Source organism: Rattus rattus, chromosome 17 (assembly GCF_011064425.1).
Source record: "Rattus rattus isolate New Zealand chromosome 17, Rrattus_CSIRO_v1, whole genome shotgun sequence".
NCBI classification, from domain to species: domain Eukaryota; kingdom Metazoa; phylum Chordata; class Mammalia; order Rodentia; family Muridae; genus Rattus; species Rattus rattus.
Window position 1 is genome coordinate 21050844 of NC_046170.1, and position 26941 is coordinate 21077784.

Below are 26941 nucleotides of genomic sequence, written 5' to 3' on the forward strand. Positions count from 1 at the left end.
TGTGTGTGCTCACACACCCATGCATGCAGGTGCGGATGCATGTGTGTGTGCTCACACACCCATGCATGCAGGTGCGGATGCGCATGCAGGTGCGGATGCATGTGTGTGTGCTCACACACCCATGCATGCAGGTGCGGATGCATGTGTGTGTGTTCACACACCCATGCATGCAGGTGTGGATGCATGTGTGTGCTCACACACCCATGCATGCAGGTGTGGATGCATGTGTGTGTGCTCACACACCCATGCATGCAGGTGTGGAAGCCAATGACCATCTTCTCCCTCGCTAACCACCTCATTTCTGACACATGGCCTCTCTTACTACACTTGGGGCTCAGTGCTTTGGCTAAGCTGATATAGGCAAGTATATTCCAGGGACCCTCCTGCCTCTGTCCCACAGCACCCGGGCTACAAGCGTGCACCATTGTGGCTTTTATGTGGGCATTGAGGATCTAAAGTCAGTCCTCATGTTTGGGTAGTAAGGGTGTTGCCCACTGAGCCATCTCCCCAGCCCCTACCTTTGGATTTCAAGTTATGATTCCTACTTCAATAGTCCTTTTGAAGACTTGGGGTCTCAACTGATCCAAGGCAGAGAGGTCCTTTCTTCTAAACTTGTAGTTATTGTCTTGGATAAGCAGAAGAATATCACTGGACTCATTAAAACTGTGTGCAGGGCTAACAAGATGACACAGGATGCAAGAGCCTCTGCCACTGGGCCTGAGTTTGATCCTTGGGACAGACTTAGCAGAAGGAAAGAACTAACTCCTAAAAGTTGTCCTCTGATTTCTACAGACATGCCAAGGCACACTAATCCCCCACCACACACACAACACACACAATTAAAGTCACTGTAGTTAAAAAATTAAACTGTGTGCAAACTAGGGATAAATACCTGATGTCACAGGCTGAACTGTGTTCAAAAGCCTTTCAGACACCAAGCAACCCCAATATACACGAACAGGCCTCTTTACATGATCAAGATAAGGTGAAGGCATTAGGGTGACTCCCAGATCTAAGAGTTAATATCCCCTATAAACAGGAAGCTGTAAATAAGCTCTTACATGGCACAGAGCTTCCAGAAGACAGAACAGAATCATGAGGTAGCTCTTCAATGGCCTTCGGAATGCCATGCTGCCCTACTGACTCCCTGACCATGAATGAATATCCGACCTCCAGAACTGAAGTTGTTTAAAACACTAGTTTGGGCTGGTGAGAGGGCTCAGTGGATAAAGGAGCTTGCTGCCAAGCTGGGCAATCTGAGTTTGATCCTTCAGACCCAAAGGGTGGAAGGAAAGAATTAAGTCCTAAAAATTGCCCTGACTTGTACGCACATGCCATGGGGCATATGTGTGCCCGTGACCACACACACACACACACACACACACACACACACGAGAGACAGAGAGAGAGAGAGAGAGAGAGAGAGAGAGAGAGATTATTTTTAAAAGCTAAAAGTCAAGCCACCAGTCTATTATACCCAGAAAATGAACACTCTTAGGCTGTTCCCCTCTGGGTGCTGGAGAGGTGGCCCAGCACTTAAGGCCACTGGCTGCTCTTCCAGGGAACCAAAGTTCAGTTCCCAGCATTCAGGTGGCAGCTCATAACATCTAACTTCAGCTCCAGATATAGTGTTCGGGCGCCAGGCATGCATAAGGTGCATACTTATACACTTAGAAATAAATAAATCTTTTTCAAAAATGGACGTTCCTAGGAATTTTTCACATCTGAATTCGAAGCTGTGCCCTCAGCATCTCCATTTTGCCTCTTATTGGGGTGATAAAATCCCCTGACAAAAGCAACTCATGAAAGAAAATATTCATTTGACTCACAGGTCTAGGTTACGGTCCATCACTGTGGTGAGGTCAAGGTGTCAGGAACCCGAAACAGCTGTCACATTATGCCCACAGTCAAGGACAGAGGGCAATCAGAGCTCAGCCCCTCCCAAGCTCCCTTCAGTCCACAGTCCAGCACATGAAATGGTATCACCCACATCCAGATGGGGTCTCCCACCTCCATTAATACAAAAAAGAAAATCCTTCCGGGGCAAGGCCACAAACCAACCTAATCCAGTGAGGTTAGATTATGTCAAGTTGACAATTAAAACTAACCCTCATGCTTAGTAATGTCACCTCTGCTAAGGCGGCTACTTTTGTCCAGAACTGACCTACTGAGGCTACAAGGTCAATGCTATGAACAGACTAACAGGTTTCCCCCTACCCACATCCTCTACTTCCAAATATCATTCAAGTGAAGATTTTAGAAAAAGACTCTCTTAGGTGGCGCCTCCTGTTATCTGGTAAGCACCAAGCAGCAGCAAGAGACAGGTACACTCAGCCTTACATACACACACCACAGGGACGGTTTAAAGTCACTTACCAATGGGCCAGTGCAGAAACCCAACGGCTCTGCTTAGTCCATAGATAGACTGCGTTCTCCTTTATCCTCTCATGCACCTCTATCTGCACGAAAAGCATATAGACTCTGTCCCCTCAAGCAATCACAAGTAACTTCACTATGATCACCATGTTGTCATCAGAGTCATCATCTGCTAGGGCTAACAAATGGGTCAATTACCTGCTTCCTTGACTTTTATTTCCTCTTGTATAAATGTTTTCATCCTAATATTACCAATACCTGTTTTAAGATGTGCAATAAATTACAAACTGACCGAAATCAGCAGGAAATCCCTAATAGATCAAAAAAGAACTTAACCAGAGAAAAAGACCCCAATAACACAATCATGCACTCCATAGTCTGAGAAATCGCATCCCATAGAGAGCTAAATGGCTGTGCACTGAAATCAGCTTATGCATGAAATGATGGAGTTATTTGCGGTGTATCCCAACAGCAGAGGCCTGATGCACCTTATAAGGAAACATGCCCAAAGTCCTTCAGTCTGGGAAAGGAAAACATCACACTGCACATCTTTATTTCCTAAAAGTATTCTTACTACACCCATAAAGAGGGAAAGGGCCGTGGAAGGGAAACAACTTAGCAAGAGAAAAGAGATAAAATTGCTTCCTGCTTTGCATTTAGTGACACAAGATACAGACAAAAGATTCAGGAAAGGAGACAGCCTACCACCCACACCAGTCCCAAAAGATACTAGCACCATTGATTGTGGGAAAACACATTTCATTGGCTGGGCACAAAACCCCAGGATACCAGACAACAACAGATCACAAGGACACCTAGTGCAAACTTAACGCTAAGCTATGAGGTAGGCCAACAATTTTAACCTTTACTCAGGCCAGGCTCAGAGCCAGGGCTTCTATCAAGCAATCAAATGTATTCTTAACTCGTGCTTTGCTCTTGTTTTCCCCCACTCGCCTCCTGGCACACGCACACGGAGTCAAGGATGAAAGGCCAGAAGCCCATAAAAATCAACAAAAACTACAACCAGCTAGCAAGCTAAGGTGATTCCAAGGGCCAGGAAGTCCTGCAGCTGTGCGAACACCTCTAGGTCCAATGCTTTATCTGCCCGCCCTCTAGAGACTACTGGGGATGTTGGGTATAGTAGTCCACAGCCTGAAGCAGGTGGGTCTCTGTGAGTTCAAGGCCATCCTACTCTGCAAGGTGAGCTCCAGGACGAGAGCTGCACAGTGAGATCGTCTCAAAGGAAACAAAGGACTCCTTCCTGGGTGTGACTCCTGTCTTCTCTGGTCTCCCTCAAGAGGACCACTTGGGGTTTCCACTGAGACAGCTCTGCTGTACCCACCTGGTGGAAAACCAGCACTGTTCTCAAGTTCCCTGACAGACACTGGCAATGATGCTCCAGGGGGGATATTTTTCTGCTTCCCAACAAAGCTTGATGCTTCAGGAAATGTACCAAGGGGGACCCAAGATCAGTGAGGGAGATTGCTGCCTTTGACAAACTCCAACCACAGTGCAGAAGTTCCGAAACCAAACCAGAGCATTCTGCGTGTGTGTGTGTGTGTGTGTGTGTGTGTGTGTGTGTGTGTGGTGTGGGTGTGTGTGTGCAGTGTGTGGCTGTGTGGGTGTGTGTGTGTGTGCTGTGTGCTGTGTGTGTGTGTGTGTGTGCATGTGTGTGTGTGTGTGTGTGTGTGTGTGTGTGTGTGTGTGGCTGTATGTGTGTGTGCGCACACACATGCTCACACAGCCACACGATAACCACCCACAGTCGATTCTTCTCTTTGTCACCTTGGAAAATCTATAAAACACCCCTGTTTTTCTTATGTGGATAACTACACCTCATCTTTTTGTCTCACAGAACTTAGAGCTGCCTGCAGCCCTCCAACTGCCCTGGCCAGGTATTATAGAGGATTCTGATTGTCCTCCATGAATAACTGACTTTTGCAAAGGAGGCCGGAAAAGCACTGAGAAATGGAAGTTGCTCTTCAGAGAGACAGGAGTTGAACGAAAGCCTTTGACGTGAATATAGTCACCTGGTCTGACTTTGTTTTAAGCATGTATGTTGTGGAGTTTCCTCCTGTTCTTCTTGCTTTCTGGTTGAGGTGTTTATACATTAAGAGCAACATAAGTAGTGCAGTAGGCAGGGTAGACATTCTTTCCGTATTCCATTTTCTGTTGTTGTTAGCTATGGTCATACAAACAGACTGTGGACTGTTGTCTGTATGCAGGCAAAGGCAGGCACAAGATAAGGCAAGGCCAGTGATTGGGCAGTGAAAAAGTAAGGCGCGGGCACAGAGTTTTGGAGAGAGGAGGGAGAGAGAGGATAAAGGAGAGAAGAACCAAGATGAAGGAGGAGAAGGATGACCCAGATCTGTGTGGCTTTAAAGAGCCACAGGTAGTTATGAATACTTCATAAGGGATAGATTTTTATAGGATAATTTGTCTTATCTAGGTGGGCAGTTTCTATTAATATTACTTGGTTCAGAGTTTATTGTGTGGATGTTTTGTGGGGTGAGAATTTACTGATACAAAGTTGATTGATAAATTACAAGCTTCTAGAGTTTTGATTTTACTGAGATACTGGGAGTTGTGACTACAACCACATGGGGCGGATGCTGGGAACGTGCGCAGAGTCCACAGTGAGAGAGGCGCAAGGGCTCAAGCACAGCTGGCAGCAGCATGGGATGGAGCTTGGGAGCTTAGCCAGTTGCGTTGAGACAATTTGCTGATTGAGATGAAAATATCCCACAAATGCCACATGGCCCAAGAGCGAGGGTTGATAGGTTCTTTTTTTAAAATTTACCACTATGACAGACAGACAAAACAAAATGAAAACCATTTGCTCCCTGAGATGGTCCCACACACCCGAATATGTGGCCAAGAATGACCTTGAGCTTCTGATCCTCCTGCCTCTACCTCTTCAGTGTTGACCATACATGTTACATGCACATCCAAGCAGTCTTAACTACTAAGTTACATTCCTACCCTAAATAAACCCTTAAAACTACAAGCACCAGGCTACTGAGATGGCTCAGAGTGTAAAGGTGACTTTAATTCTCTCCCTACCCAAACTGGCCCTACAGGTAAGAACAAGAAAACATCAGAGCAGAAGTAATCAACATTCAACGGACAATTTAAGATTTTCCTCAATAAATAAATTAATTAAATTAACCATACACACAACTTCAAGAAATGTCCAAGTTGGCACAAGCCCCCAAGAAGTTTTATATAGCTTCAAAGACATCCACGGAGTATGAAGGAGTGCCAGGGTGGGAACTCACACAAGTTCTGGACCATCAAATCCCAGTTTCTTATGCATCAGTCCCACTTGATCCATGCATGTTCCCCTCTCTACAGGATAGCTTGTGACTACCTGACATTTGCTGATGACTGGGAAGGCGGACCAGAATGACAGAAGCAAAGCACGTGGCATTAACATAGCTCTTAGGAGGTTTCCTCTGGGCACCCAGGAATCTGGCTGGAGTGGACATCGTGTCTGAGAGCTGGGATGCTGCTGCTGTCTGCATTATGTCATGGTCATCTCAACCAAAGGAGACAGGAAACTGCTGGTTGTTAGAGACCATGAGCTCCAGACATCAAATGTGCCCAGTCATCAGGAAAAAAAATCTCACAATTCTGGCACAGCTTGAGGGCAGAAAGGCAGGGACGGGCAACAGTGGAGAGAGACCTACACCTCAGAGTGTGCCAGCGGCTTCTAACCACAGGCATTCCCTCTCGCACACACACTGCAGTGGTCCTGTGCTGTGGGCCACGGCCTCTGCTCTCCCAACCCAGTTTCCTTCTGAGGCATATGATTTTCTCCAGACCTCTCTGAGCCATGCTCAGGAGAATACACATGGCAGTATCCAGTACCTTCTTCCCAACCCAGCTTACGAAAACTGTCCTCAAAAAACATTCCAACACTTCTATATCTGCATTTGTGACTCTTTAGTCTCTCCTTCCCTCCTTTCTTCCTCCTCTCTCTCTCCTCTCTCTCTCTTCTCTCTCTCTCTCTCTCTCTCTCTCTCTCTCTCTCTCTCTCTCTCTCTCTCTCTCTCTCTCTTCCCCCCCTTTCCTTTCTGTTTTTTAAGACAGGATCTCTGTTTAGCCCTGGTTGTCCTTGAACTCACTCCGTAGACCAGGCTGACCTTGAACTCAGAGATCCACCTGCCTCTGCCTCTGGAGTGCTCAGATTAAGGCACACGCCATCACCAGGGCTTCTTTTCTGAACAATTTCATGCACTAGTTTCTCTTTGACTCTGTAACTTTGGGGGCGGGAGGAGGGAGGGGTGTCCCACACAGGGTTTCTCTTCGTAACAGGCCTAGATGTCCCTAGAACTTGCATTGTAGGCCAGGTTGGTTGTAACTGGTTTTCAACCTCCTGCCTTCATTAATTTATTATTACCCACCTGCTGTAGACCAGGCTATTACATACAAAAACATGTAAAAGAAAACAAGAACGGAAATAAAACAACAACAACAACAAAAGGAACACATGCTCCAGGTTCATAAAAAGTTCAGCCACTATGGACAACAAGCACACAACAGTAAGTGAACCGGAAACACTTGCCTAATTCCGCCCGGCAACTGGTAACCACGGAGGAGAGACACATGAAGGGCCTCTCTGATATCTGAAGGTAATGGCAGACTTTACCAGGCCAAGCAGTTACTCGCTCACTCTAAAAATGGGGAAAATACGGACAGGCAAAGCTGGCGGGCGCGTGAAGTACGGAAAGCAGAAGGGGTCATTCTGAGTACGTGAACCGGGTCCAGCGGCTCAGACAATGCCTCATCAGGCTCTAGAAGTTCATTCTTTTTCGCGCTGATGCCTACAAGGGCTTACGGCGTACCTGTGGTAGCAGCATGAAGGATCATACACGCAGGAATAGCGGAAGTTGGAAGTTAAGTAAAGATATGTGGTAGGAGGGGCCAACGCGTCCAATTCTCCGGGAGAAGAATGAGCGCACACACTACAGCAGCGGCAGGGGCTGGGGGCATGGTGACTTCTAGAACTACTGCGGAAATATCAGTGAGACTGTAGTGCGGGGACGAAAGAGTGCATCTGAGGTGCATCTGAATTGTGAGGACCACAGCCCGGGGAGGAAGACAGTGAAAGGAAACCAGATGTGTTCTCGGGTTCCAGACCGGGCCTAACTGAGTAACTATGACTCCTCTAAGGTAAGTGAACTGCATGGGCAGCGGTGCCACGACCAAAGACAACTTGGGGAGGAAAAGGTTTATTCAGCTTTCATATCCAGAGTCCGAATCCACTGAGGGGAACTAAGGAAGGATTCGGGAGCCGGAACTGAAGCAGAAGCCACTCTCAGGGGTGCTGCTTACTGAACCTCTCCTAAGTGCTTGACTCATCTTGGTTTCTTTTTCCACCCAGGACCGCCTTCCCAGAGACAACATGACCCACAGTAGGCTGGGCTCTCCCCAATCTTCATGGATGAATCAAGAAAATGCTCCACTGGTCAGACTACAGGAGGCATTTTCTCAGTCAAGTTTCCCTCTCCTCAAATGACTACAACTTTTGACAAGTTGACAAAAAACCCTAACCAGGCAGGGCAGGTGATGATCAGAAGCATCCGCCTCCATCAGAGGAGCCAGGACGTCATTGGCTAAACCTGATGCATCTTCACAGACCGGCAATATTACATTTGTGTTTACAGAAGAAGAAAGGTCATTAGACTGTTGAGTTAACTTAGAACATAATTTAGTAAGACCTTAACATAGATAGATAGATAGATAGATAGATAGATAGATAGATAGATAGATAGATAGATAGATAGATAGATAGAGATAGATAGAGATAGATAGATAGATAGATAGATAGATAGATAGATAGATAGACAGATAGACAGACAGACAGGCAGTCAGACAGGACATGTCGAGGGACAGAAAAACCTGTGCTGTTTTCACTCAAGACTGTCTGGCAAAGTAGTAAAAAAATATTCACTTTATCAAAAATCGATCCTGGAATAAATATCTTTTCAATGTTATAAGTAATGTAATATATGCAGTAATGGGTCTTTCTGTCTGTGCGTGGTATGTGGCTGTGCTAAGGAGTAGGGACACATAGGACTGTTTGCTTAGGAGCCCAACAAGCTGCCTTTTCACGGTGTATCACTTTTAATTGAAAGGATGACTGACAAATTACGGTCATTCAAATGTGGGCCTTTGGCAGACTGTTTCTTGGAAATGAACAGAGTCAAGTTGATACTTCAAGGAAAAGCTGACAGTATTTTTAGCCAGTGATAAGATTCATGCTTTCAAGTAACCATTAAAATTTTGGAAAACTTGTTTGCTACACTATGAACTTGACAGATTCCCAATACCATACTTAAAGACTTTCCAGACAGCATTCCTGGGGATATAAATAATTGTTGCATTTACAATAAGATGTATCAACGTTTTATAGTTCTATATAACTCAGGGAGTTCATATTTCTGGAATGTCCAGTGGTGATGTTATGTGCGTGACAACCCAGTCAAAACACAAGACAGCTCAGTGGATTTAGATAGAGCAGACATGAAAAGTTTGTTGTGATGTTTTCATTCAGCACTGCAGGACCTTGGTGTGGTCCAGAGATGGTCACGTTGCTTGCAAAGGTGGTGCTGTGTCTGTATGACGGCAGCTCTTCCTCCCTAGCCTGATGCATAGAGTGAACCCATCAACAATCGAGGACCCAGTGGTCCTCTAGGAAGTCAGACACCTCGGACTGACAGAGGTATACAAAACACCACTTACTTCACGCACTCTCTTTGGGAAAAATACATATTTTCATTATAAATGTGGTTTTTCTATAATTAGCATGTCCTGAGTTAGAGCTGTTATTCTTAGCAATAGAAATATTTAATATCTCTATTTTAATCTCTAACATATACGTAATTCTTTGGGGCCCTCATGAACTTCCTAAAGCTTGAGAACCAGCGTTTTCGCGATGCTCGCCCTGGGTCATATGATCTGTACCTGCAGCTCTGTAGAAGCGCTGCTCACACCACATCCACCAGCATGGATTGTCTCAGCAAGGCAATAACAGAATGGAAATGCTGAGATGCAGAAGGCAAGCAGCCCGAACACTACCACATTTACAAATTTCACAGACAGGAAGAATGCAAATGAAATAATAAACTGAAATTAAGGTAAAAGGGACCGTTGTCAAGGTTCCTGGTAAGAATACACCCAGACAGGATCAGCAGCACTGACATTTGTTAGACTGGATTTACCCTCAGCCTTTTTCATGGTGCATCATTACATATGTGTAAATTAGGCACGACTCTTGTAAAAAGCACCACACTAGAACTTTGTTTCTCCACAGGTGTCCCATATCTACAGGCGCATGTACACGTGTGTAAACATGCATGGGGAAGCCAGAAGTTGGTGCCAAATGTCTTCTATTGCTCTGAGGCAGGGTTTCTCGCTGAAGGTGGAGCTCACCAATTTGGCCAATGTAGCTATCCAGCTTGCCCAGAAGGTCCCATCTCTACCCTGCAAGTGCTGGCATTGCAGGTAGGCCACACCTGCTCGGTTTGTATGTGGGTGCTGAGGATTTGAACTGTGGATCCTCACACTTGAATGGCAAGCACTTTATCCACTGAGCCATCCTTGTAGGCCCTGCAGTAGAACTTTCTGGCTAATTATGCCGGAGGTGAAAGGAGGCAAGAAAGGAGGCAAACCTTTACAGAGGCACAAGTCCCCAGGAGCGCCCCTAGGGCAGGGTTCCCTCCTTGATGCTATCAGTAATGGGATTCAAAGCCATTCATCCTAAAGGCTTTTTCAACAGAGATCTCTCTGCTTTAAAAGGCGACCTCCTTCACAAGCCCCATACCCTCCATTCCCATTTTTATCACAGGGAAGTCCACACTTCCCAGCCAATTTCTGAGCTACACACACACACACACACACACACACCCCACATGGAGCCAGCACAATCTTAGGAGTCAGTTCTCACCATCCTCGCCCTGCCTTCTGTCATTCCATTTGGACCCACTAATTCTGCAACACCCTTCTTTTAGTGGCCCCTTATTATTCTGGGTTGGCTGCTGTCATTTCTTCTACTTAGAATGTCCTCTATCCTCAGCATCTAAATGGCTGCTTCAGATGCTACCCTGCCAGAGTCTTTTACCTGCCACTCTTAGACTGTGTCCCCATAAATATCTACACATCAAAGTCATAAAAATATCGTCCCATACAAAGTCACAGAGTATTGTCCCATGGTTGTTAAAATGTCTACTCGTATGTGTCTGCTGACTGCATAAAGAACTGTGGCAGGACGAATGTGTCCGAGTTCTGTGCTTACGTCCATGCCACTAACATGAGGAGTAGTAGAACATGGGGACTTAGCTCCCACAGGATTTCAAAGCCCAGCTCCACATTGCCAGCGACCATACATCCAAACTCCTAAAGACTAACAGCTCAGTTACTGAAAGAGGTGTCCCCAGGGAAAGAACAAGTTCCGGTTCTACACTGACAGTAGAAGGTCACGGGAGCAGCATCTCCTTTATAGAACTCTTCTTCATGAACAAGATTATTTTAGAGTTTAGTACTTCTTGCTTCTGTGCCCCCAAACTAATAGAAATCTTTAGAAATCCACTCCTGACAGACAAGTTAAGCCGATTTCTCCATACACACAGGGTTTACTCAATGTTGGACAGTTTTTGGAGGGGGAGGGAGAGGTTTTGTTTTTGTCTACATATTGACTGATTGACTCATTGATTTGAACTCATAATCCTCCTGCCTCAGCCTCTCAAGACCTAGATCACAGGCGTATGTCATCGTTGCACCCATTGGAACGGGTTCTGTTGTTTGCTTTTGTTATTCAATACCACACACACACACACACACACACACACACACACACACACACACACACTGTCTCTCTCTTTCTTTCCTTGTTGTTTTCCAAGACAGGGCCACTCTATGTAACCCTGGCTGTCCTGAAACTGTCTCCTTAGTCCAAGCTGGACTTAGAGACCTGCCTGTCTCTGCCTCCCCAGTGCTGGGATCAAAGGTGCCTCCCACCATTGCTGAAAACTTTCCATTTAAGCAGACGAAACTTAACTGGAACATTTTTCTGCCCAGCAACTCGTTAACTTATGAAAACGACTTTCAAGCCGAACTTGGGAAATCCTTCCCCATCTCTTTCTCTGTCCACAGGTGCCCCACACTACTCTCCATACTCCACTCCAATCCCCTGTGTAAACACTTCCTTTCTGGACCAAAGGAAGCAATGTTCAAGAAAAGCCGCAGTTACACAGACGATGACTCTGAGAACATCACCCCTGTCGCACCCAACAGTTCTTCATGCCTTCAGCTGTAGATGCCACACATGATTTTGACCCGCCCCCACTCCTCTCTCTAGATAAGACAACACTCCAGACTGACTCAGTAATTAATTCCTCAGATGATGACTTCGAGAGTCTACGACAATCTTTGTGCCTCCCTTCTGGTGAGTGTTTTATCATCACCTTTAAATCCGAGCATCCAATCTGGATTCAATATTGCAGATGTGAGTCCAGGCACTGACAAGAGTGACGTAGCCACCCTGGTTTTGAAAGCAGCCCTTAAATCCCGCAAGGCAGCTCTGTGTGCAGAGCCATCCACATTTCAACCAGAGGCTGGGTTCTAAGTATTATTTCTTGATTACAGTGGAGATGGGAGCTGGGAGAAGGGAACGTAACGCATTTTAAACATTTATATCTAGCGTTAATTAGTTATATTAAGTGTGTGCTGCTTTTTTCATTAGAAGCCAATACAAGGGGCAGGAGACACCGTTCGGCGGTTAGATGCACTTGTTGCTTTTGCAGAGGACCTAGATTCAGTCCCCAGCATACACCAGGAGCCTCACAACCAACCATCTGTAATTCCAGTGCCAGGGGAGCTGAGGCGTTCTTTTGACCTCTGTGGGTTACTCTCTGTGCAATCACACAGAGCACATACATACATGAGGGCAAACTATTCCAACATATTAAATAAAGCTCTAAAGTAATAGGTTGAAAGGGGTGGGGTTCGGTGGCAGAACACATGCTGGGGTGCACAAATCCTGGGTTCTACCTCCAGCACTAATCCCCCCAAAACCAATACAGTTAATAAAAGTACATCCACATGTCTTCCCATCGCTCTCCAAACCCCTGGACCGCCCTCGGCAATCCCTCCTGGCGGGTGGCTGAGCCAGCCTCCTCATCCAGTCAAGATCTCTGTTTCAGAGACAGATCGCTTTCTGTTTGTTTTATTCATTCACTCGACATGTCTTCATCTCATCAAAGTTTTCTCAGGTTGCAGTTTTAGGAAGACCATAGGATTTCTACCTAAACACGTGTAAACTGGGCGTGATGGGGCAGAGGATGATCCCAGCATGAGAGATGCAGAAGCAGGGAGATTGTGAGTTCAAGGCCAGTCTGGACTATATAGCCAGCCAGTATCTCAAAAACAAAGACAAACACCCCTGACCCCACAAATGCCTGAGCCCCAGCTGTAACCAAGCAATCTAATTACCCAAACATGGCTTTGGAGTGGTGAAGTCTCTCCTTCCCTATAATGTGATCCCTCTCGTCCTAAGGTCAGTAAGTTCTTAGTTGAAGTTTTTCTGGGTGGAGACATGAAACACAGTTCAGTAACACGTTTTGGAGTATATGTCTCCCTAACAGCGCTCCCTCCCACATACAGCTCTGGTTCCTGTTCTAAAGGCCTGCTGGACAGCTGGAGGAACCAAACCAGGGCAGAAGAGAAGTCTAGTTCTAGCCCACCCCAGAGGCAGCGCCCGCTCTAGGGAGCACAGGAGTCAGGCCCCCCAATGCACTGCCTACCACTTTGTCTAATGTCAAAAGCCTATATCTAGGATCTTCAAGGAAAGAATGTCATCAGTGACAGTTTTCAGAATCCATGCAAATCCAAGAACTCCATCATCTGAGCTGGGGCGAAGGTGCCAAGATGACTTAAACAGTGAGACCCAGGAAGGTGTCACAGCCCTCAGCCACTCTACACTCAGCAGTGTCCTGCCCATGTCAGTGCTGATGCTTGAGCTGCTAGGGGAAGCTGCTCTCCTCCACGTGCTTCATATGCAGATGGCCCCAGGGAACCAAAGGCATACCATAAACAAAATGTTAGCCTAGCATAGTATTAGTACAAGATGGGATTACGGAAGCAGCACAGAAGTTCACTCTCCCAAGGCCTCGGAGCCCATGAGAAGTCTGGGTGGGAAGAAGAGTGAGAAGACCAGTCTGTGGGTGGGGTAGACACTTGTGAATCTGTTCTTCTGACCAGCATCAGTTCTTCTCCAGGTCTTTGTTTTCCAGCCTGGACAAGCTGGAGCCAATTACTCAAGCCCTGGTTTTAAGAGCTAACAAAGTATGGTCACTAACCTGTCTGGGCCCAGCATCTCATGTCCTGGTGGCTGGGATGACATCACCCCAGAGTGGGATAGTCCTGGCTAATTCAGGAATCCTCCACTCTGGTTCTTCACTCAGATGTCTGGGGAATTTAATTTTAAAAAGGTTACCTCTAAGCCAACTGAATTAAGTCTGGTGGTGTTTGTGTCTTCAAGACACCCCCATCTGAGGCACAGCCACACATGAGAACTATTGAGCCACCCAGAAACTGATCAGTGATCAGAAACTGAAGGGCAAGCAAGATTTTCCAAGCATGGTATGAGAAATCCCTGAGTTCCTCAACTAGAATCAGTACATAATTCAGGTGTGTGCATACCGTCAGCATGTACTATGTGCACAGTACATGCATATAAAAAAACCCATGTGTAGAAGCTTATGCAGTTCCCTTAGAACCTGTTTCAATCATGGATAAGTGAGGAAAACAAGACAGAACCACTTGCTACTGTCAGAGCTAAAATGTGGCACAGCCAGGCCCTGAACCCCTGCCTCGCACTGCTTCTTGAACTCCACCCTGCAATATGGTTCTCGGAACCCTTTGACACGGTGCTCAATTAAAAGATCAGAAAATGCTTCAGAACACAGAACAGTCTCTCGTCCAAATGCCTTCAGGGATGGCGAGGGAAGAGCCTTGGGGGAGGTGGGCAGGTGTACGTGCATATGGGGACATGGTGGCCAAGTTGCAGGAATTGTGGCAGGCTGATGAACCCGTGCCCAGGAAAGGGGACAGCCCCACTGACTGCAGCAGATTGCAGCCATGTGGTGAGGTAGGCCAGTGCTGCTTGCTCTTCCAAGTGTTCAAAAGAAGCTGGAAGTGTGTGTGTGTGTGTGTGTGTGTGTGTGTGTGTGTGTGTGTGTGTGTAAAACCTCCAATTTCCAAAATTCTGTCTGAAGTAAACATTGTGCAGGGCAGAACACGCTACTATGACGCCTGTCTGTGACCTTTGACACGAACAACCATGCAACAGACACACACCCTTCAAGACTTTATTTAAGGTCCGTGGGAATACGCTCCCTTAGACGGGCTCCCTGTGATTAGAAACAGCAGACTGTGTGTTCATAGACCCTGAACTATGACCCAAACGACATATGGAAAACCCAGTGTCAATTTCCTCTCGGTCATTTTAATCCAGGCATTGCCTGTTGAATGAATGACTAACAGACCTTCATTAAACGCCTCTCCTCCCCTCAGTTTCGCTGGAGGTCACTGTAAGAGGATTCATTGTCCTTACCTCTGAGTAAAGACCTGTCATAATTCATATGGTTATTACACAACTTAGATATGATTTCTGCCAAATCACACATACAAAGGAACTCATTCCTTTAACGACAGCCTATTATAACATTGTTGGCCTGCAGAATAAGTGTTAGTCAAGCCCTACAATAATAGCTTCGTAAATGAACTTTACCATATTATATTGTTACTACTCACCCCACTAATGAGCTCTATGAAAAAAAATAGAAATTAAAAACACTGAAACCATCATAAAGCTTGAGATCAGAATGTTAGTCTAATCACAACCTAAGCATACAAATACATTTTGTATACTTAAGTATATGTTCCATTCTTTCTGTGTCAGGCACTAATTAGGCATGACTTTGTATATGCACACAATACTCACATGTATTTAAGCGATCCTAATGCCCACTCTGAAGATACAGAAATGGATAACAGAGAAGGTAAGTCATTGGTCCAAGGTCACACAGCTTGCCAGTGGCAGAGCTGGGATCTGAACCACCCCACACAAGAGGTTGCACATTTCACCACTACCCTGTCAACTTCAGAAGCACATGAGACCTTTGTTTTTACTTACATAGTAGACAGCAAAAGGAAAAGAGGCCAAGTCGCTGGGGATATTTTCTCCATCTCATTACAAAAGAAGAGCTTTTTAAAATCCACCACCAGACTCCTTAACTTGAGAAAAATCTATCATCCTCCACAAGTACAGTAGCTGCTTCAAAGGCTCGGATAAAGTTGAGTACGACTGATCAATCGTGTAAAAGATCGTTTTCCCCTGGCCTTCCTGAGTCCCCTTTGAAGGCCAACTCCTTCAGAGCACTCCAAACAATTCACCCTGAGATCCACACCTCTCTCTCACCTTGCTTTTGCTCCCTCACACCCTGCTTCTAATGGGGTCTAACTTTTCTGACCTATGAAGGAATTAACAGAAAAAGACTGAGTTTATCAGGGTTTGGTTTCACATGCTAGGCCTGTTGATCTATTCCTTTCTGGTAGAGAGAACTTGGCTGAGTTTGGTTTTCCTGGGCCAGCACTAGGAGCTGAACCCAGGACCTCATGCACGGTAGGCAAACAGTCTACTACTGAGCCACATCTTTCAATGGCTGAGTTTTCTTCAAAATACAGGCAAAGACCACTTGGTCATGTAAAAACCACAGAGGCAGAACTTTGGTGAGAAAGGCTGCTTTTTGTTTGTTTGTTTGTTTGTTTGTTGTTGTTGTTGTTGTTTTTATATAGTATAGAATAGTTTATTCAGGGCATGGGGAGGGAGTTGAGAGGATGGTAGAGACAGAGAGAGAAAGAGGAGAGACCGTTGTTTTTTTAATTATAAGGGACTGGACAGTCCTCTTTAGGCATGTAGAGTCCCCTTGCATTTAATATAACCCTGGGTCTCCTCGAATTTATTTACTATAACCCTAGGTCACTATTTGAAAAGTAGAGTTGCTAATGGCCACATTCTGACCTCAGGCAATGGGTGGGTCTCACTGTGCACTTCATAAAGTTGACCACAGTACAGTATGTGTGTGTGTGTGTGTGTGTGTGTGTGTGTGTGTGTGTGTGTGTACGCGCGCGCATGCACACGCGCCACGAATCTGACTCTTAGAATGTAAACAAACAGTAATATACAACATGTGACTTAAGATTAGCATCAAGCCAGAGCTGGATTTTAACCTATGAAGCTCTCTTGGGTCTGCATCCGTTCTATCCAAGTTGGGTCAGTGGAGGGCACAAGAGCCATCAGACAGGCCCCCACTTTGGCACCTACTCATACACTGTCTTACAGTATCATAAAAAACATAATTTTCAGACAGAGGGTAGAAATACCAAACTTACTCTTCAACAGACAGGAGATAGAGGCTAGGAACCTCAGCCTGCGAAGCAGTCTCAGCGTCTGCAAGGTCTGTGCTTTGCACATTATTTTCTTATGAAATATGACAGGAGACATCTCGGTTACTATGAAGCGTTTTGTACACTTCGCCCTCGACAGTATGAATTACGCCTGCCAAAGGAGGAGGCAGGAAAGACTGGGTGGAAGGGGGCAAGAGCAACAGTCACAAGGTTGGCCCCAAAATGGGATTTTAAAGGTACATGACCGAGGCCAAAATAAGTAACGAAGTCAAAAGAATGCATGGGCCTGCACTCAAGTGTGCCTGAGCGCATGTACACACACACACACAAGCACGTGCACATACATATACATACATACATATATACACACACATGCATACACACACTCGCATGCGCGCGCGCGCACACACACACACACACACACACACACACACACACCCCTCTTACCATAACTAGGCCCTGGATTTATTTCCAATAAGTAAAAACCAAAAATCTACTCCTTTACCACAAGGCCCACAGCCTAGTAAATTCTCATGCTAAAAATCCTTTAACATCCCCCAAAGTCCCATTCTGTAGGTCATACGTGCACTCACTATCTTGGTCTGCAGCCAATCTGATTAAATTACAGAAAAATTACTAATACATCATCAGAATAGGAAGATCAACACCAGCTTGTTTTGTTGCTTTTGCCTCTCGGATCCTAAAACTCCACTAGGGATCTGAAAATGAAGAATGGGGGAAGGGCTGCTTCAAATGAGGGATAAAGCATTATTAACCTCGCTGCAGTAACATGGCGCCATTTGAGCCCTGCTGATGGCCTTGGTGACCAGTCAGAGCCACTAAACAAATGTCACACAGTGCAGCAATGTGGGCACCGCCATTCTTTCCAGCAGACCCTGGGCTATAGTCTGAATCTTTACATCCTATATTCCTATACTGGAACTTCATCCCGGTCTGATGGTATCAGGAGGAAGGTCTCACCAGGGTGAGTAGGTCACAGGGCAGAACCATGATGAAAGACGCCCCAGGCAACTTAGTCACCCCTCCACTGTGTGAGTACACCTGAAGACAGCGGGGTCAGAAGAGAGATGGGAGTCTTTACTACATAGCACTGAATCTGTGGTCATCTTGACTTTGAACTTTTCAACCTCAATGGCTATGAGAAAAAAAAAAATGCGTTGTCTAATAAAGCACCTGGCCAAAAGCATCTTGTTACAGCAATCTCAATTAACTGGGACACTGGCTCATCCAATTGACAAGTGACTGAACAGAGCTGGTAGCACAAGAGGACAGAACTTTTCCCATGTTCTGAAACTTCATGTGTGCAGACACAACCTAAGTCCAAAGTTCTGGGATTACCAAGTAAACTGCTTTGCCAGCCCCGGCCAGCACCACCTATTTCTAATACAGCTTTTTCTACAAATCCGTGTGGACAGTAGTTAATAAGACTCTTTAAACAACTTTTTAAAACAGCTTTGACCCCAGGGACCTGCCTGGGTATCCCAGCACACACTCTCCTTGGAGCACACAACTGTCCGTCTGAGTTTTGCATATCTCCCCAAGTGGAGATCGTCTCAAAAGCTCCCTCGAACCCCTCTGACAGAGACCATTCAAAGATCCTCCACTATGAAATGTGCAGCGGCACTCAGGCAAGCAGAAAGCTGTCCAATTTAGACTTCTCCAGCATGATTTATTAACACTTTGTGGAGAGACTTGTCAACTCACACCAGCTGTGTCGTCTTGAGAGCGAGATGGCAGCACAGATAAATTAAAAATCAATTTTTTTATTAGAAACTATTTTGAAGCATTAGAGGGGATGTGATTTTTGAACCGTCTTCTGTATTTTCACAGGAAGCTGTTGCGATCATCCCTTATGGTCCCAGGGATGCATGATGCTCTTTTTGGGAGCAGGTACCAGTGATCCCCAAAATCATTACATTTATCAGAATCATTAGACCTGCCTGACAAGCTCTGAAAAGTCTGCTACTTCAGGCTGAATGTTTTCCCATGGGTTAGTCAGGACATAGTGCTTGGTCACTGCAAAAATTAGTAAGAAATAAAAGCAGAACACACACACACACACACACACACACACACACACACACACACGGGTGGGGGTAGGGGGGGGGTCATGAAAGCATAAACAAAGAATCCAGTCGCTGTCTGGTCAATCTGGTCAGTTTGCTTCCTGGTTTTGCTGGAGAGAAGAGTTTGCTAACGTTTTGTTAATGAACGTTAACCTGCTCTAACCTGCTCTGATCTGACCCATGGCTGAGTGAGAACACTGGACTGAGAAAGGACCGTCTTACTAACTTTCCCTCGTGCTTCCTCTGGGGAGTAGGTATCAGGCAAATTCCCACTGATAACTTTAATAGAATCCAAGCCCATATGCGCGTATGGCTGAATTGATGCTAATGGTGAAATTTTAAAGTGCTGATTGCCATGGGTTACGGACATACAGATACAGTAAATGCATTAAAACAACCTTCCTGAACCCATCCCTCTTAGCCTCATGATCCTAAACACAGTGTTTGAAAGGCCCAGGCCTGCCACAGAGCCCCGGAGTCAGCCTCCCTTTCTTAGGCTGACAGACCCTTCTTAGGTTACCCTCTTTGGGATCCTGATGAAGACAAGTGCCTGCTTCAGCTCAAAGAACCTCTAGGCTGGACTTTATTAATGAAAGAACTTTTGTGGAAGAGCCACCAACAGCAGTTGAGTCACATTTTTAAGTCCCAAAATGAAAATTACTGCATTAAGCCAAGAAACAGGGGCCTTAATTTTGAATAATAATTTTAAACCTACCTTTCAAGGTTTAACTTCCTTGGCTGGGTGGGACTTCCGAAAGATACTACAGACCCTCTCTATGACATGTAAATAGGACTACTTTATCTTCACAGGACACACTACCTTTTTCTAGTACAGATGAGACGTCCCATGTAGCACAAATACGACACACATGTGCGAACACACACACACACACACACACACACACACACACATACTCCCCTCCTCCCCTTACTTTTGAGGCCCAGGAGGAAATGACTGTAGAATTTTAAATCAGAAACCCAAAGCTAAGGTTAGTAGTGTCAGGTTAAAGGCTCGCCCATCTCCAAAGCTAATTCGGTTCTGAACAGTCCCAGGGGTGTCTAGCTGAACAGAAGGAGCTAGGAAACCCTAGCAGGCCGGAGCCCAGCCTGGGGAATTGCTAGTACTGTGTGCCAGGAGCCAAGGCTCACCCCAGACTTGGTATCAGATAATACCAAGTGCTCGCCTGGATTTCCAGGACTAATCCACTCTAGGGTGGACTATCCAGGTTCCCCAGTGTCTGTACTGTGGGAAGACAGTGGGCTTTGCAGGGCCAGACTGTTCCTAGATAGTATTGTCTAATGTAAGAAATAGACTCCACTCATAGACAACATCTGTATGTGGTAACGGTGTCCCATTGCTAGGAGTGCAAGGGCCAAGGTTGCTGGTGAAAATGGAAAGTATTTCAACTGTTCTACAAATTCAAACAGTAAGAGAGAGAGAGAGAGAGAGAGAGAGAGAGAGAGAGTGTGTGTGTGTGTGTGTGTGTGTGTGTGTGTGTGCGCACATGCTGCACTTCTTAATGTTTACAGGTTCTATCAATTCTTAAATCAACACATCAATAGTGGCTTTAATAACTTCTGCATTTACTCAAAAAGGTCCTTTTGCCTTATAAGCAATTTAAATTTCCCCAGTTCATTCATTAAACCACCTCCTTGCCTAACCTAAAAAAACATCACTGTGGGGGCGGGGGGGGGGAGGTAGCGATTTTTAGGATTGTCTCTAATACTAACAGGCACCTTTAATCCAAAGACTCGACTGTATTTTAACCTTGATACAGCAGGGTTCTCCCAGGGAAGGAGCCCTTTCCCACACAGGAATTAAAAAAAAATAGTTCAGTATTGAAAACTAGACCATAAATCTACAACTCTATTCTGTACTAAACGGAAATTAACATTCATTTCCCCCCAAATCAGTATGCCTTATGTCTGTATATCATTTTCAAGTCTCTAGGATCCTCACTGAGCTCTTAGCTAGCCCTGGGTTACTATGACTGACTTGGAAAATACCCCATTTGCCCAGAAATTGCTCTTAGTCAAAATGTAAATTGCTTATAAAACATGTGTAAACCTCGCTTAGAAAAGGCAGCACAAATGCACACAAAAAATCCATTCAATGCAAAAAGAGGTGGAAACGCTTTACAAATTAAGGCATCCCTTAAAAAGAAGGGGGGAGGGGTGAAGGCAGGAACGTTTACTGTGCTTCCAAAAGTAAATTGCTTCTTACTTAGGTTAAAGTGGCTTAATGTGACTGCAAGAGGGAGGCGATTTTTTTTTTTTAAGTAGATAACAGTATTCAATCTCAGGACGAGTAGGGAGCCCACTCTCAAAATAAAACTTCATCAACAGGCAGCAACCCGCGGGAGAGGCCCACCAGACACCGGAGCTAAAATGGAGCCTGAATTTCCTCTCAGACAGAGGGTAGTCGCAGGAGGTCAGGGTCAAGGTCACCGGCAGGGCAGGCTGCAGCTGCCCGACTGCACTGCACACCACGGGAGGGGCGGCGTTCCAGTCGTCTCAGCCGAAACTGATAAATCCCTTCTCTCCCACCCTCCCTCTAACCCCGCCAACATTTTTTTTTAAAGCAGGGGGAGAAGAGAAGAAAGGGAAATGACCAAGTAACCTCACCGCCCTGGTTTTCGCATACAAGCTCATCAGCTGCCAAAGTTGCCATCTAAGGGCAAGTTCGCAGAGAACACTGAAGCCCATTTTGTGCGAGCAGGGCAAGCCTCCCGCGGTGGCGCCCGCCCGGGACACCAGCCTCCCCCCCCCTCGCTGCCCACGCGCGTCCGAGCAAGAGGGAAGCCCGGCCCGGCCATGTGCACGCACACTTCCACCAACTGCTGCGAGTTTTCTGTGAATCGCAGCGCGGAGCCTCCCGCCTTGCCCGCCCCGACTGCGCCGCCTTCTCCTCCTCCTCCTCGCACAAAATTTTCCTACACTCGCAGCCGCCTGCGAGTGATTTTATGTGCATATATATTACATATGTGATATTATCCTCAGAACCTCTAGCGGGCAGGCGAAGAAAGGACTGCACCGGGGCATTTTTTTTTTTTTTTTTCTTTCTCTCTCCCTAAAGGAAGGGGAAAAAAGCACAACCCTAGCCCTGTGAGTCGACTCCTTGCATACCGGGAAGGGGGAAGAAAAGAGGAATGTTTGCGGAGCAGACTGCCCGTGCGTGCCCTTGCTCGCCACTCCCGGTGCCACCGCGCCCGCCCGGGCCGCAGCAGCCCCGTGGCCCCTTCGCGTGGGCACCGCCGCGGAGATTTCGCGAGGGGGAGATCGATCGCGCTCGCCCGTCTGCGGCGGAAACACACACGCTCACATACAACCGAGACACCATAACCTTAACCCTTCCCCCACCCTCCGTGAACTTCAGGTGACCGACCACGTCGGCCTGACACCCGCGCGGGCGGGCGGGCGCTCCGGCTCCGCTCCTGCCCCCAGCCCGGGTTTTGCAGGATCGGGCTCCGAGCAGCGCCAAGCCGCCCAGGAGAGGGGAGTGGAGCAGGGGGGGCGGAAGGGGGGGAAGAGGAGAAACTGACCCTCCGTCTCCCCCGACCCCTCCCTCCGGCGCCTCCCGCGTCCCCTCCTCCCGCCACCCCGCCCCACGCCTTCTCCCCTGCCCCCTCTCCCCTGCATTCAAGGAGCCCAGCGGCCCCGGGGGGGATATTTTTAGTTGCTTCTTTCTCCTTCACTTTTAGCTTCAGCAGCATCTCGGAACACTCCGAGCGGAGAGAGCTTGGGGGGGGGGCGAGGGGGGAGCCCGAGAGGGAGTGGGGGAAAAGTTAAGAGTCTCGCAAAGAAAAGCGGGAGGGCGGCGCGGAGGGACCCGAGGCGCGGGTGGAGGAGGGGACGGGGACCCGGCCGCTCAGCCCGGCGCGAGTCTCCAGTTGGCGTGTGTGGCTAGGGCCAGGAGGACTGGGATGCACTTTAGTCGCGGACTCTGCTCGGGCTGGCCGGGGAGGGGGGTCTGCGAGCCCGCGTCGCCCCGGCTCCGTCTGCTCCGCCTGACCCCGCATTTTATTGCGGCCGGGAGCCCTGCTCCGCCCTCCCCTCGGCTCTGCAGGGACCTCGCGCGCCGCGCGCCGCCCTGGCTGCCTCGCCTCAGCCTCGGCGCGGCTCCCGCACCCCACATCCGCTCGGCTGCCCGGCCTCGCCCCCCGATCGGCCGCCCGCGCCCCCCGGCGCCCCCACACCCTCCTCGACCGCCCCTGGCTCCCCCTCCGCCGCCGCCTCCACCTCCGCCTCCAGCTCTAGCCGCCCGCGGCTCCGGGGCCGACCCACCCCGGCGCAACCTTTAGCCGGAGACCGACCTCTCCGGTCCCCAGCCCGGCGGGCGGCCGCGAGCCCTCGCCCTGACACCCCCCAATCGCCATGTCACGGCCTCGGCCCGGCGCGCGCCCCAACCCCGCACCCCCGTGCACCGGGATCCACACGGAATTTCTTATTTTTTTTTCAAGATTGCAACCTCTCCCACCTCCCCCCACCCGCGACAAAAACCCGGCATCCACACTACTCCCCTCCTCCCTCCTCTCGCCCCCTCCCCCGCAACCCGGAGTGAGGAGGGGGAGGGAAAGGGGGGAAAAGCCCGATCTCAAGGAAAAAAAAGAGGGGGGCGAGCGAAAGAAAGAAAAAGAGAGAGAGAGAGAATAGAAAGGGCACGGGGCTGATCATCACCAACATGGCTGCCTCGGCATAGACCTAAACGAGGAGTAACCCTGGCTGTGTCTTTGTCAGTTTCACCTCTGTAACCCTAAACTAATGCAGAAAACAACGGCGGAGGCTGCGGAGGGGAAAGAGGAGAGGGAGGGCGAGAAAATGGCACGGGAGGAGGTGGAGAAGGGATGACTTACGTGAGGGAAGGCGCTTGGGCTGCTCCTGCTTCCTCCTGGGCATTTTCCCCCTTTTCTCACATTCTCCTCCTTGGTTAATGTGAGATCAAATAAACCCCCGTGGGGGCAGACAGGCAGACACTGGCAGGAGCGGGGAGGTAGTTGGGGGGCGGGCAGGGGGAAACCCCTTCTCTCCGGTGTGTTTCCTGGAGCCAGAAGAGGGGTTTTCTTCTTTTCTTTCCTTTCTTTCTTTCTTTTTTTTTTTTTCCTTTTTTTAAAAAAAAATTTTTTTTTTGGTCGTGCACCTGGCTTGTCCCCGAGCGTAATATTCTTCAATGGAAACGGATCTAATAGGTGTGAGTGTGTGTGTGTCCTGTGCTCGCGTGTGATGGGAGGTATAAATAAATGAGCGCCGGTGCGGCGGTGTCTATGGCCGCGCGCTGTGTCTCCGAGCCCCTAACACTAATGTCGGGATCAAAGGGCAGCGGCGGCGGCAGCACAGCTCGCAGCTCGCTCTCTCGCTCTCCTCTCGCGCTCTCTCTCTCTGTCACACACACACTCACACACACACACACACACAGAGGCACAGACTGAGGGAAAGAGCGAGAGCTAGACACACGCGCGCACACACACACACACACACACACACACACACACACACACACACACACACACACACACTCAGCAAAGAGGAAGGTGCCCTAAGGCTCTCAGGGCGGACTCAGCCTCGCATTTACAACTGCTCTGTCTGGAAAGAATGGGGGGCGCGCGTGCGGGGGTGGGATGGACTTCTTCGAATTTATCCCGCTAGTCGCCCAATCAAGGGGGGGGGGTGGAAAAGTTACCCCCCCCCGCTCTTGAAACATTATTTTACAGATTTTTTTTTTTAAGGAAATAGGTTGCACTAACCACTTTCTTTTGTGTATTAAACTACGTTTGGTTCTGTGTAAAATTCCCCAGGCTTTTGTAACTGAAAGATTGACTCTCTCGCCCCATCACCTTGAGTCTGGAGGATAACAGACTCTCGCACACGATCTCGAAACAGCCCAATGAAAATAAATCTTTCAAAATAAAATAAAATAAAAATAAAAGATAGCATAGGGTAGGATCAGCGGATGGGTGGAATGGATGCACTAGTTTGGAGGGTCTGGTGGAGTTAACACTTGAAAATTCAGCCTAAACTAAAATTACAGGTCCTTAAGAAAGAGGGAAACTAAGATTAGGTCACCCGGAGGGTTGACTTGACTGCCAGGATATTCCTACAGTGCACACAGTGATCCTGACTTCTGTAATTCACTTTTCCCCACTCCTGGAACCCAGGTAGCTGAGGCTTACCCCCAAGCCGTTCTAGTGTGCGGTTTGAGCTCCTACAACAGTTTTCATTAAGCCACACACTTTCATTACTTCAGAAATCTCACATCCTGCTTCAAAGAGCCACATAAAGAGGAAAAACAGAAAAGGATGCGTCTCCTCACAAAAGATACTCGGCGAAGGGAACAGTTCTCTCTCTCTCTGACTGTAAGCCATGTGGATAGAAGTTCACTGGGAGGTTGTTAATGATTTAAAACTCCAAAATCTGCTACTATAATTGAAGTAAAAAAAAAATGGCCTGAAGAAGAGCTGTTTCATAAAACTCTTTTTGAGGGGAAACTTTGAACTTGGTGGAATACATTATATGTCATGAGTCAGAGCTAAAAAGAAAAAGGTGCATTATTTAAACTACATCTTCCCATTTGAGCTTAAAAAAACCTCGACTCATCAACCTATTATGTTAAATATTTTCCTACCAATTTTTAAATAGGTATTTTCATCGAAGAAGGCGGAGCATAGTGAAGACACAGAAGTTTAAAATGGCATTCTATCAGGTGACATGAGTGACTGATGAGACTTAGAAGTCTCCAGTGGTGTTAAGGACAGACACTTGGGGGGTTTGGTTACCTTTCCTTTTTAAATGACAATAGCTTTATACAGTTTTCACTAGGAAATTGTAAAGGAGACTGTGTCTCCCAAAAGATGGCTTTCATAGTGAATTCTCAAGATGAACCCCTTCTTGTTGATGCCTACCAACGTATTTGTCACCTCAAGATTGTGATGTTACTTGAAGCAGGCTAAAGTGCCGGCCGAAACAAGTGCCACATAAAACAATTAAGTTCAAACTGGAACATTAACCTGAAACCAATTCCAAAAAAAAAAAATGTTTTTAAATGATAGTTAAAATCAGACATGGTGACCAATGCCTTTGATCCTAACACTGAGGAGGCAGAGGCAGGCATGTCCTGGTCTAAGGCCAACTTGGTCTAAATAGCAAACTCCAGACTAGTCAGGACAACAAGTGAGACTCTGTTTCAAAACAAACAAACAAACAAACAAACAAACAAACACACAACAAAGGAAAAGAGGCAGTTAAATGTTCCTACGCTATGATTTGAAATAGCCTGTCTTTTCACTCAGATCAAGTCCTGTTTGCCAGGCTGTACCTCAGGCTTGTAGTTCGTCTGTCTGTTCCAGGCAGATTGCTGTGGGCTTGTCACACCTGAGGAGTGGTAAGGACATTGATCACGACACCGACCACAGCTTCCTCAGAACTTTTACCTAGGATATCAGGATCTCGGCTCCAAATGGACACAGCACCACCTTTTCCTGAAACTGCAATGGCCGTTCACAGTACTTAGTACACTGTAATTGAAAACACACTTTGGCCCTTCCTCCAAGCTGAGTACATTTCCTGCCACTTTTTAAAGGCATGCTGGCAAAAGCTGTCGACTTTTAATTATATAGGTATTCCATCGACAGCCAAAAGCATTTTAAATGGAATTTATCCATACCTCCACCTTTTTCCAAAAATTGTTTGAGGTAATACAAAACAGTGGGAAACAGAGATAAACAGGCTATTCTGGTTAAATCTCGTGTTGGTGTCTGAATGGCAGGCAACACGGTTTAAGGTCAATTTAACTACCCTTCATTGCTAGAATGCTAGACCAATCTAAATGTTAGGACGATAAATACTGGAGATCTCCATGACAAAACTCAAAATCAAAATTTGATAATACCCAAAAATTTGGGTGCATATACCCAGGAACAATCAGTTTGGATTCTTATCCAGCAGTAACATTAGACACAAATGTGTTTGAATCACTAGGCTTTTAAGACCGCGTATTTCTTAAAAAGCACAGG

General features: G+C 47.1%; 1 protein-coding gene across 1 annotated transcript in view; it reads right to left on the reverse strand.

Moving 5' to 3' along the window:
* Znf827 (zinc finger protein 827) overlaps positions 1–23964 on the reverse strand; it is a 159604-nt gene extending 135640 nt beyond the window's left edge. The window contains exon 1 of the mRNA XM_032888093.1: positions 23789–23964. Within this exon, the coding sequence (XP_032743984.1) occupies positions 23789–23831 (43 nt within the window). The 5' untranslated portion in view covers positions 23832–23964. The remainder of the gene's footprint in view (positions 1–23788) is intronic.
* Positions 23965–26941: the final 2977 nt, after the last annotated feature.